Source organism: Chlorocebus sabaeus, chromosome 23 (assembly GCF_047675955.1).
Source record: "Chlorocebus sabaeus isolate Y175 chromosome 23, mChlSab1.0.hap1, whole genome shotgun sequence".
Taxonomy (NCBI): domain Eukaryota; kingdom Metazoa; phylum Chordata; class Mammalia; order Primates; family Cercopithecidae; genus Chlorocebus; species Chlorocebus sabaeus.
This window is the reverse complement of record NC_132926.1, coordinates 34047397-34060302: the sequence shown is the minus strand read 5'-3', so window position 1 is coordinate 34060302 and position 12906 is coordinate 34047397. Positions and strand designations below refer to the sequence as shown.

The following is a 12906-nucleotide window of genomic DNA, read 5'->3' as shown; positions in this document are numbered from 1 at the left end:
TCCCTTCTCCTGGCCACCATTTGGCCAGCTTTCAAGGAGAGAATGGTGACAAACCTTGTTTTTTCCATCTCACCTGACCCCAGACCTACATTGCAGTTCATGTACTACTTTATCCTTCTTAGGACGCTATAAGCAAGGCCCAGAACATGAGGATAGGACTCCCTGATATCCTGCTTTTTAATCCTGGAAAAATATTTAAAAGAAAAAGGTGCTCCTCAGGTCATATGCTTAAAAGCATAAAATCTGAATATAATCCTTCATCTATAGGTAAGGTATGGTAGATAAGGCACTTTCAGATTTCAGTCACTGAATCCCTGCAAACTGCTATGGAATGTTGTTATCTTTATTGTACAGAAGGTTAATCTGAGGCTCAGAGAGTCCAGGTAATTTTTTTAAAGTTACAATGGTAGGAAGTAAATCAGACAGGATTTTGACCTTATTGATTTGGGTCTAAATACAATTTTCTTTTATCTCCACTTAAATTCCTTAGTTTTTCAGAGACGAAAGATTCCTTAGATAATATGAAGAAAGTTACCCCTTTCAATAAATTTTTTTAAAATTATGTGATGTGAACAATTAGGCTCATGGAGTACTTGAAATTCATCCATAGACTTTATAGGTTTTTAAAAATTAAGAAATTCTTAGCAAACTATTGCAAGAACAGAAAACCAAATTCCACATGTTCTCACTCATAGGTGGGAATTGAACAATGAGATCACCTGGACACAGGAAGGGGATCATCACACACTGGGTCCTATTGTGGGGAGGGGGGAGGAGGAAGGGATAGCATTAGGAGATAAACCTAATATAAATGACGAGTTAATGGGTGCAGCACACCAACATGGCACATGTATACATATGTAACAAACTTGCACGTTGTGCACATGTGCCCTAGAACTTAAAGTATAATTAAAAAAAAAAAAGAAGAATTAAGAATTCTTGTTTAAGCAATAAATATAACGGCCCAGGAATTCCATTACTATGTATACCTTATCTGCAGCCCAGAAATCCTTCAATTCCTATTTCTTGTAAATGTCAGGGCCTAAATTATCCATAAAATTTTCTTCAACATTTTCATCAACTTTATAGACCCATAACAAGTGATCTATTTAAGGGAACTTTAGAGTAAGAAACTGAAATGATGAAAATATTAAGAAAGCATGCCTCAGGATAGTTTGTTTGGTTAGGGGAGCTGGGAGTACGTATTATAAAGAAGGATCAGGTTATCTGAGGCAAAAGGAAAAATATTCGTTTCCAAGGTTTTAGAGAAAGTTATAGGAGTGCAATTTCAACTTAAGCAATGCCAAAAGACAAAGTGCACTGCCTTGATAATGAGTTTCCCATTACCAGAAGCAAACAAGTACATGTCTGATTCATAATATTTCTCCAGTGAAAGGCGTTAAAATTCATACTCCTTAAGATTCATTCCAACCACAAAACTCAGACTGTATCATTTGTGTCTTGTTATATTTTTCCCCAAGTCATATTACTGGTACTCAATATAGTCAAACATCTCTCTGATCTATTTCTCGCAGCTGTAAATGGGAGATCACCTTTAGATCAGATGATCTCCAAGTTTATTTCGAACATTCTTTATGAACTATATCAGTGAATGAAATGTGACAGGATAGGTCCAGGGCTAGGGGACAAATCTGGAGCAGAAGAGAGACAGCCTGGACGATACCTGCTGAAAATGAAAATAGTTGAATGCAGATCCCAGATCCTCCCTCTAAATGCAGTTTGGTTTGATACCAAATGTCCTGTGCGTCGGTCCTTATTTATTTTCTTATTATAACTGAGAACTTCGTCATTGTTGAAGCATCCTCTGATCTGTTTTAGGATACGCCAAACAAATACACACATCCGCAGTACAGGGAAGTGTGAGGAGAGCAGCACCCCGGAAACAACCGCTGCCAGCAAGCCCGCATCTGTAAGTACATAAGTAGACTGGCCTCCATGGTTACGTTGTGAGGAGTCGTGGGTTCTGGTTTTGTTCTCTTCCCTTGAGTAACAGACATTTATCTGGCCAGAGAGGTAACACTAGGTCAGGTGACCCAGAATTGGTCACATTTTCACTATAAGGATAATTAAGTAATTACTGAAATAAGTGGAAATAATGCAGCAGTTAATATTTTAAACTATTTAATGGATTCATTAATAGACTGCTTATGAGCAATGTCTCCAATATAACGTTTCTTATTTCAGGATAGGTTTTATCTTCTGTGATCTACAATACGAAGATGAGCCAGAGACCAAGAGAGGTCAGAGAGTGACAGAGTTGGATTGAAACAGTTTCTATACAATGCCCATATTCTTGAACTTTACATTGTATTAAATTATTTCCCAGCATTAAAAGTTGACCAATTTCATTTAAACTCCTGAAAGGATGTTTCAACATACGTTACTGAATTTGACATTCTCCCTGGTGGCTATTTAAATAGTCGTCCTCAGGGAGATGGTATATAACATGAAAAAATAGGAATTTTCAAATAAGAGAAAAATGTTTTGTTATGGGATAAATATGAGTGCAAAGTTCAGTTTTTGCTGTGCTTCCTATATGAGACTCTTGGCAAATCACATAAATACTCTAAACCAAATATCCCAATGAACTATGAAAATATTCAATAAAGACTGACTTTTATACATTTGGCACAATGTCTGAAAAATTAATGTCACTATTACTACTATGCCTAAGACCAAAGTATGAATTTAGAAAAAGAGAAGAGTCCAAAGTATGAACTTAGATAAACAGACCATGGTATAGTGCTTATTTATTTTTAATAAATTATTTTCAATTGTAGTTTGATAAAATTATATGTAATAAACAACATTTTAATGCATTATATTTAATAAAGCTATTTTTTATTATTCACATTCTCTTTGCTCCATTCCACTGCCACAGAAAGCTTTGGCAATAATGGAATCAGAAACTATTCAGCCAGATTTGAAGATCTTAGTCAAGCAATACTAGATAAGGCCATATTAAAAACGTCTACCCAACAATCTTTGTTATGGGAAACTGTGAAAACAAGAATCATAAGTTAGAGTCTTCCTAGTTTCACATTAGCAGCTGAAAGCTGTGTAGAGGAAGCCGAGGACTGGAATAAAATCAGAAGACCTTATCTTTCTCATGTGGGCTTGACAAAGTTATTTACCACCCATTTAAAGACCTCTATTCTGGTTCTTTACCAGAATCCATAAAAAGAGAATTTAACCTTTAACTGCCGTCCCTATATTGTGTTTGCTGTCTTATTATATAGAAATTCTTAGTAGTTTGCTACCATTTTATTGACAGAATATACTGTTCCCCCTCCTCACAATCTCACCTTTACATATATCTCAGGAGACAAAGGTCAAAATAGCTTTATGCCAGTCCAATAGACCATACCTTAGACCACACTTCCCTGTAACTCTCATCCTGTGTAGGCAACTTGGGAAAATTACTTTATAAAGAATTTGCCATAGGTTTATACTGGTAAGATGTATTTCTTTAAATAATGAAGAATCTTGCCGGGGCTCGGCACACAAGGTGTTGTAAAAGAGTGCCGTTCTTCCATTTCTGGGTGTATGCTTTCCACTGGAGTTGCATAGCAGACATTAATAATGACAGAAATTATTATGGTGTTAGTTAACGAAACAAAAACTGTCCTGGACACAGGTGGAACTTCAGGTCCCTGTGTAAGATTCAAGGGTATGATCTTGGGTACAGGTGCTACAGTCTGGTCATGGCCTAGCGTTGTTCTGATGACTAGTAAGGATGTAAATACTGGGGTTGAAGCCTCTTGTCTGAACTTTATTTCTGGGTGGAAGTTTCTCTAAGAAAGTCTGGAATCTCAAGAATAGAATAACAGTCCAAACAGTCACAACTTTCCTGGAAAAGTACGTTGAGTATCTTGGAACCCACACTTTTGTTACTAAATACATAATACTTCTTATTATGCAATAACTATTATACAGTAACTACTAAGATTTACATAGGTCTTTAGAGTTTTATGTACATTTTCTGTTTGTTTCCTTCCAATAGTCATTTGATTAGGGCAGGGATCACTGTCTTTCCCACTTTACAGAAAATCATCTTGGGGGAAACTGTCACTTACTAAAGTCCCTCAGTATAATACATTGGGTTCAATGTAGATATCCTGACTTCGTTTCCAATGCTCTACTACCATTCCTTAGTTGTCAGGAGATTCTGAAAACTAAGTGCTCTCAAGAAGGCATTATCTCAAAAGATGATTTGCTAGATTGGAAGGAAATTTCTATATTAAGAAAAATACCGATATTATTTTGTGAGATAAATAAATGACTATTCTTATCTCTATTTCTCAACGATTTCCCAAGTCTATGGACATCTTGCATTCTAAGTTATTATTATGTATTTTGATAGGTTCACTTGAAAATTCTTATCTATATCCATCAATTTCATGACAGATTTTCAAGGATTCAGGAAGACCAAAGCTTGCTACTTTCAAACCAAAGAAAACTGCCTGGAGTTGATATAGGCAATAAAGTGGAGATTTGAGTTTGGAGTGACAGTGCTGTTCATGCCCTAGGTGGTACTAGTTGAAGATGTGCAGTTATGTGAAAGAAAATTCCTAAGGCCCTCACCCCCTATAAGATTATTTTTAAAATATTAATTTAATGTTTTAAAGGTTGATTTCAAATATTTGGATGAGTCAGGCAAAGGAAGACAGCTGATTACATTCTAGTGGCCTACAACCAACTATAGTAGAAAAACATTCATGTTACAGGAATTGAATTCAAGTTATGACCTAACATGACAGTGACAAGTTACTAAACTTCTCTGAAGCTCAATCTGCTCATCTGCAAAATGGTGCTAATTACACCTAGTTCTTTTTTATCAGCATGAAGGCTGCATGTAATCAAAGGCAGAATTAAGCCATGTTCATTTTTGTGTCCACCTCACCACGTTGTACATACTAGGTGCTCAATATTTGTTGTATCGAACAGGTTAAAATGTGAAACTGATTTTAAACTGTTACTTCTTTGCAGAATGCCGAATCTGTGTATTTCTTTGATTAAGATGCAGCTATAAATATACAGCCCACATTTCTGCAGTAGCTCTGGGTTCTAGTATCTAACCTACCCATCTTCTCTTCTAGGATGAATGACGGGAAGATTGCTGAAAGCCATGAGGGAAAAAGTAAACCCCAATTCTGAATCACCTACCTTCACCTCTGTATATACAAAGAATTCTTTGGAGCTTGTCTTATTTGCTATAGAAAACAATACAGAGCTGTTGGGAATAGACTCACTGATTTTCAGTCTTTTCCATCTCTTTCCTCCTAGACTCTGTAATCTGAGGGTATAAAGAAATCTCCACCAAGTCTGAGCCCTCGAAATGTCCTGATTACAATGATGCCTGTCCAACTGCCTGTTCAATAAAAGCAAACTCAGCAGAACACCCTTTCTGAGGCTTCTTTGTCACTGTCTGGATAATATTTGCTTTTACAGGAACTGAATAAACTCTACCTTTTGTGTTTTTGTCTGGCTAAACCCATTGGTGGACAGAGAATGCTCACTTTATTCCTGCTTAAGTTGCTGTCATAGCTGAGAAAGACTGTCTAGAAGAGAGGTGGGGAGATACGGGTTCCCGGCAGCTGACAGCTATACAAAGTTAAACTAGCTATAAATCAGTTTCATCTTAACTATTCATTACCATACCAGCTCCCCTTTCTACATTTTCATGAATGGGATAACTGCCTCTCAGTTATTTAGGTCCCATCCAAAGACACAAACCAGTAAGTTCTCATGTCTATTCATTAAGTTACATCTTGACAATTTCCTATATCACAGCCTTGTACACATAATCTGGGAAGAACTAAGAAAATTAATTACCAATTAGTGTAAGCCTCTAAGGTGGCAATCTCCAATAGAAATGTAATTTAAGCCATATATACAGTTTTAAATTTTCTAGAGGCTACAAATAATTAATAATTATAAAATTATTAATTTCAATAATATATTTCATTTAGCTTAATATAGCAAAACTATTAATGTAATCAATATAAACTTTTAAATTTACTAAGTCTTTGATTTTGGTGTATATTTTACACTTCTAAGCCAGAAGATTTACAATTGCATATGTGCAATTTTAAATATTCTAGAGGCTACAAATAATTAATAATTATAAAATTAATTTCAATAATATATTTCATTTAGCTTAAGATAGCAAAGCTATTAATATAATCAATATAAATTTTTAAATTTACTAAGTCTTTGATTTTAGTGTATATTTTACACCTTCTAAACCAGAAGGTGATAAATAAAGCTGAGATGGGACTAAAGAAAGTCAAAACACTTCTGTCAGCCCCACTCGTCCACTACTACCAAATACGTATTTTCTCTATATAACATGATCTTCAGATTTCATTTTGCATTAAGGGTTTTCAGAGATCTATCCCTTTCAAACTCCTTATTTTCTCATTTTAGTAGTCCTCCTGAAACCTTCCCATTTCTTTCAGGCATCAGAAATACCTCAGGATGTGGAGAAAAGAGAACATTTACACACTCTTGATGAAAAGCTGAGATGGTCCACATCTCATTTTGGACCAGCCACATTTCAAGTACTCAAGAGATACATGTGGATAGAGGTCACTGTATTAGGCAACACAGTGCTGCCGTGAGCTAATGGACGTGGGAAATCAGAGAAGGAATGCAGGCACTAGGTAGGGGTGGATGAAATGCTTGTAAACACCTTCCTCTAGGCTAAAACCCTGTAAATCCCTAGTATACCTAGTTGCTTTGTTCACTTGAAAATTCTGGGCTAATTCTGAATACACTCCATAGGGAGAAATTATATGGAAAATCCGTTTTGCTACAAGATGTTCTCAGCTCCAGAAGAACTAGCCTGATGTGACAGACTTGCTTGGATTTGGGAAGTTAATTTGTTATTTTTCCCCTCTTTTTTTTTTTTTTCTGTCTCTACTAGCTCAATTAAAATAGGATTTGGAGATCTTTTCCTTCGTAACTCAGTGAAAATAAATTATCCCTTATGCTGCATTCTTTTCTACGTTACATTAAGAAAAAAAGAAGAAGGGCCTATAAGTAATTTTTTCAAGCATGAGAAATATGTAGTAATTCCTGTTGAATTATTATTATTATTATTTGGCAATTTCAGGATGTACAGGATGGGTTCAGAGTGCCTATGACATATGAGATTTTTTATCTTCTTCCTGTTCACTTCTAGGAATACAGAAAAACTCTTTTTCTGGCTAAAACATATGCTTTTCTGAGAAGGTGTTTTGTTATGTCATTTTGAATATTTGATTAGAATATAAACACAAATCCTTTATATTTATTTTATCATTATTAATATACTCAAAAGACATTCTTATCCCGTCCTTAAGACGTTACCAATTCTTGGTAATCACTCTGAGTACAGAGACAGAGTTTGGCTTAGAGATAGAGTGGGGTAGAGGATACAATAGTCTGGAATGGGATGAGACAAGGAAATGAGGAGAGGCCCAGTGACCTCAGGAGTAAGAACCAAAGGTGGAGGGTGGGGCGGGTGCAGAGGTCAGGGATAGAACAAGACCAAGGAAAATAAAGTTGAACATAGAGTGAGGCTCATGGATTAGGGTTAAGAGTGTGAATGTGTAGAACGTATTACTTGGGATTTAAAAAGTTGAAAGTTGATTTTTTTTGGGGGGGTATACAAACTAGGAGTGTTTATAAAATTGCATCTATATCAAAATGGTAACAAATAAATTGATTTACTAAATATCAAGTAAACTAATCTTTGAGTTACTTAAGTTATATCCTGATGGACAGGAGGTAAATGAAAACCAGGCCTATCTCACTGAGGCTTCAAGACTAGATCTAAAATTCTAAACCAGAAGGTGATAAATAATGCTGAGATGGGACTAAAGAAAGCCAAAATACTTCTGTCATCTCCACCTGTCCACTACTACCAAATATGTATTTTCTCTATATAACATGATCTTCAGATTTCATTTTGCGTTAAGGGTTTTCAGAGATCTATCCCTTTAAAACTCCTTATTTTCTCATATTAGAAGTCCTCTTGAAACCTTCCCATTTCTTTCAGGCATCAGAAATACCTCAGGATGTGGAGAAAAGAGAACGTTTACACACTCTTGATGAAAATATAAATTATTTAAAACCCTATGGAAAACAGTATGGAGACATCTCAAAAAACTAAAAATAGAACTACCATTTGACTCAGCAATTCCACTACTAAGCATCTGACCAAAGGAAAATAAATCATTATAGACATAAAGACACCTGCACTAGGATGTTTATCACAGCTCAATTCACAGTGGCAAAATCATGGAACCAACCTAAGTATCCATCAACAGTTGATTGGATTAAAATGTGGTATATATACACCACAGAATCCAATGCACCCATTAAAAGGAAGAAAATCTTGTCCTTTGCAGCAACATAGATGGAGTTGGAAGCCATCATCCTAAGTGAACTAACTCAGAAACAGAAAATCAAAGATTGCACATTCTCAGTTATAAGTGGCATTCATGGACATAAAGACAGATAATAAACTCTGAGAACTCCAAAAGGAGGGATGGGAGAGGGATGAGGGTTGAAGAATTACCTATTTGATATAATGTTCGCCATTTGGGTAATAGGTACACTAGAAGTCTACCGTTATACAATATACCCATATGATAACATGCACATTTACTCTTTGAATCTAAAATTAAAAATGAAACAAAACATCAAGTTACTTCTGGAACTAACAGCAGATAATTCTGTTGATTAGTAATTCCTGCCATAAGCACAGGGCAGAAGTAACAAAGGCAGGAACACCAGGTATTTGCCATCCCACAATAGGGCAGATACTTAGGAACTGAGCAGATCTAAGCTCAAATCCTGACTTTGTCACTCACTAACTCTATGACAATGAAAATGCTACTTTATCTTTCTGGGTCTTCATTTCTTCTATAAAAGGGGGCCTAATAATTTCTGCCTTACAGGTTACAATGAGGATTATATTATATAGTTTATGAATGCCACAAACTGAAGATCTCATATACATTAAGTGCTCAATAAATGCTTATCATTATTTAATATAAAAACAGTAAGTTGTCAGAATTTGCCTATTCAATAAGCTCTCTAATTCAATTAATCTCCTTGTGATTTTTTTCCGTTTTAACCTCAAAAATATCTTTGACACATAAATTTTAAAAAATTATAATTTTAGAAAATACAAAAGTATGCATTGCTCCTAATTTTCTTGAAACATACCATTTTCTTCACCAGTTTTTAATCTTTTCCTTTAAAAAAGCACTCATGTCCTGTGGATATCTTGGATCAGGATTTGCTGTTGTTTATTTGTACCTAGTTTTCACTCTAATAAAATGGATTAGGTACTATAACACTGTATTAAAGAAAGAAGAAAAAAAGAAATAAACTAAAGAGAGCAGTTGTCTAGACTATAGATCTCCAGACTTTTCCTGTGAAGAGCCAAATTGTAACTATTTCCGGTTTTGTGGAATATATAACCTCTTTTGTTGCTGCTATTGTATAAACAAATGTAAATAAATTTATATTATGTAAACATGTTCCCACAGCTATGTACCAATAAAACTCTATTTACAAAGGCACATGGTGGGTTGGATCTGACCCTGGGGCTGTAGTTTCCCTGATGTAGAACAACTAGCTCAGCAATGGATGAATGTCTGGCTCTCATCCTTATTTGCAACTTGTCTTCTCTTTGCCCCTTTCCACACCTTCAAACACCAACAACATTCTTCATTTTATGATAATAACAGTGATAATTTTAAAAGTTCCACTTTTATATAAAATTTAATATGTACTTGAAATCAAGAAAAACACATAGAGAAGCTCACATTTGTACTCCAAATCTATGTGCTTTTATGGATTGAATATTGTTCCCTCAAAATTTACAGGTTAAGCCCTAGCCCCCACAGTAACTGTATTTAGAGATAGAGCTATCAGGGAGGTAATTAAGGTTAAATGGATTATAAAGGAAAGACCCTAATCTAACAGGATTGGTGTCCTTATGAAAAGAAGAAGAAACACCAGAGATCTCTCTCTGAATGTGCACAAGGAAAGGTCATTTGAAGACAGAGCAAAAAGGTAGCCACTGCAAACCAGGATGAGAGCCTTCACCAGAGACGGAATTTTCTGGCACCTAGGTCTTGGACTTTTCATCTCCAGAGTGTAAGAAAATACGTTGTTGTTGTTTAAGCCACCCAGCCTCTGGTACTTTGTTAGAGCAGCAGAGCTAACTAGTGTAGTTGTGGCCTTCTTGATTGACTTTGACCAAGGTTACTCTAATATCTAACCCAGTTAGATTGTGAATGAGTCCTCAAATGACACTTGCTGAGGACCTTACTAATGACGAGTGATGTCCCAAACGGTTCTTTTTGTAGAAAGAAGCAGAATAGGACATCCTGTTCTTTCCTGGGCACCATCCTGGCACAGAGATCCCCTTTTCTTTCCAGTACTGAAATTAAGGTTTTAAATAAATAGCATATGACAATAAATCATTCTTCAAGCATGAAGAGAGAACAGAGAGAAAGACTGTCACTTTTTGATAGGTGCCTGGAGAAAAACATCAATTAAAATATTTTTCTTTCGTGAAGGAATTTTCATTTGACCATGTAACAGTTTTTCTTGGATTATTTTGAGGGATGATGTGCCGTCTTCCTGCAGGTCATTCTAGGTACTTTATTTTAATTTGCTGCAGTGCTTTAACTATTTCTCAAGTCTATGGACATCTTGTATTCTACATTAGTATTATTATTATTATTTTGAGACGGAGTTTCACTCTTGTTGCACAGGCTGGAGTGCAGTGGCACAATCTTGGCTCACTACAACCTTTGCCTCCCACGTTCAAGCGATTCTCCTTTCAGCCTCCTGAGTAGCTGAGATTACAGGCGCGTGCAACCACGCCCGGCTAATTTTTTGTAGTTTTAGTAGAGACAGGGTTTCACCATGTTGGCCAGGCTGGTCTTGAACTCCTGACCTAAGGTGATCCACCTGCCTTGGCCTCCCAAAGTGCTGGGATTACAGGCATGAGCCACCACATGCGGCCTCTACCTTGTTTTTTAACATGTATTTTCTACCCTCTTTCTTACTTCAGCAGACTTTTGCAATATCCTTCTGCAATATACTTGCTTGTAATATGAATAATTCACATTTGTAGGGGAACGAGGTAATGGAAGACTTTCAGAATAAAGCTGCATCTTTACTGAGATGAAAAAAATTAGTACAGAGTTTGGAGAGACAAAAATTCTAAAATGGAACAAAAGGGGGAAGAGAAGGACCAGGAATGGATAAAGTGGTTATGCTAGGAAGAGGGGGCATGTGTAGAAGTGAAGGAGAACAACACAAGGGCTGTATCTTTTACAACTTGTTTGTTTTGAAATGACCTCTTCAACACACAAATCTATTCAATTTCCCAACTCAAATTGGTTGAAAAATCCTACTCAGCAACCAAACTTCATAAGAACAAAGCAAAACGAGGCAAACCTGAAATCTATGCATTCTCCTTGTCTTCGTCTTTCCCTTTTATCCTTCATGTAACCACAGAATTTGATAAACATTCAGTTCCAGCTATCATCCTTCTTTCCTGATTGACTACAACAGTTTTGTAACAGATCTCAGTGCTGTACTCTTTTCTACTTCATTACATTCTCTCCTGTGGTAATTACCTAAAGTTAGAATTTGATGGTGGTGTGCTTAAAACCTTGAAGTGGCTTCTTCTGACACACGAGTTCGCTGTTTACCTCTTCAGCCTCAACATTTGTGTTGCTCTCCTTCCCATCTACACTTGAATGATTTTCTTGAAATTGTTTCCACATGTCCCCTCTTCCTAACATAACCACTTTATCCATCCCTGTTCCTTCTCTTCCCCTTTTTCCTTCCACTGGACAAATTTTGTCTCTCCAAACTCTATACTATTTTATTCATCTCAGTAAAGATGCTGCTTTATTCTAAAAGCTTTCCATGACCCACTTCCCCATATGAATGTGAACTATTTATTAATTTGTTATGCTCCTGTAACACCCTGTCCTTACACCTATATTGCACCTATATTACTGTTACTGTTTACTAGTTAGTTATTTACAAGTTGGTCTGTCTCAATGGAATGTGACTTCTTTAAAAAACAAGAGAGTTTATTATTGCTTTTATCCCTACTGCTGACTGCAATGTTGGGCATGAAGCAATTGCTCATTAAAAGTGGTTGAGTAAACTTAGACCTTTAAGATAAGAATGTTAAAAGGGAGTAATATTTAGGACAGACACTCTCAGCTCTGATCAGTAACATAAAGCCTCTACAAGGATAGAGAAGGGAACTTATTTTTCAAAGAACTTAGGAATTCTGCATTCTCTTCCAAGTACAAATTAAAAATTGTTAGCACTGATGGAAACAGTTTGTATTGTTGGAAATAAGCTAGTTCCATGAAATATGAACTTATGAAATGTTCCCATCTCTCCCTGAAGAAGGCTATAATCATGAGGTGGTTCTCAGAAATATTAGATAAGCTGCAGCTAAAAAAGAGGGCAAAGAGTAGCATGACCCCAGAGCAAGTATCCTGTTAAGTGTATTTTTTTTTTTGTAATTAACATTGTACTTTCAACTAATTAATTTTTTTTTTTGTTTGCTAAGTATGTAATGTGTAGTTGACAAAGATCTCAATCAGGAAATGGTATTTCTTTAAGATAAAATCCTGGAGTGACAGAACTGGCAGAGACTTAGGGATAATTTATCCAATATCCTTAATATATGGAGAGCCTGAAGCAGAGAGGAACAGTGATTTTCTGAGCAAACCTAAATGTGTATAAATCAGAAATAAAAATGTAAGTGAATGGCTTGTAATCTCATGTTCTTTATATCACATCCTTTAGCCTCATGAATCCTAGTCATGTGTTCTCTGTATA

The 12906-nt window shown here is 35.9% G+C and overlaps 1 protein-coding gene across 2 annotated transcripts in view; it reads left to right on the top strand.

The window, feature by feature from the left end:
* Positions 1–5420, top strand: part of SPINK5 (serine peptidase inhibitor Kazal type 5) — a 74608-nt gene extending 69188 nt beyond the window's left edge. For both annotated transcript variants that reach the window (XM_008014898.3, XM_008014896.3), the window contains 2 exons: positions 1840–1930; positions 5121–5420. In XM_008014898.3, the coding sequence (XP_008013089.3) occupies positions 1840–1930; positions 5121–5129 (100 nt within the window). In that variant the 3' untranslated portion in view covers positions 5130–5420. The remainder of the gene's footprint in view (positions 1–1839; positions 1931–5120) is intronic.
* The last annotated feature ends 7486 nt before the right edge of the window (positions 5421–12906 follow it).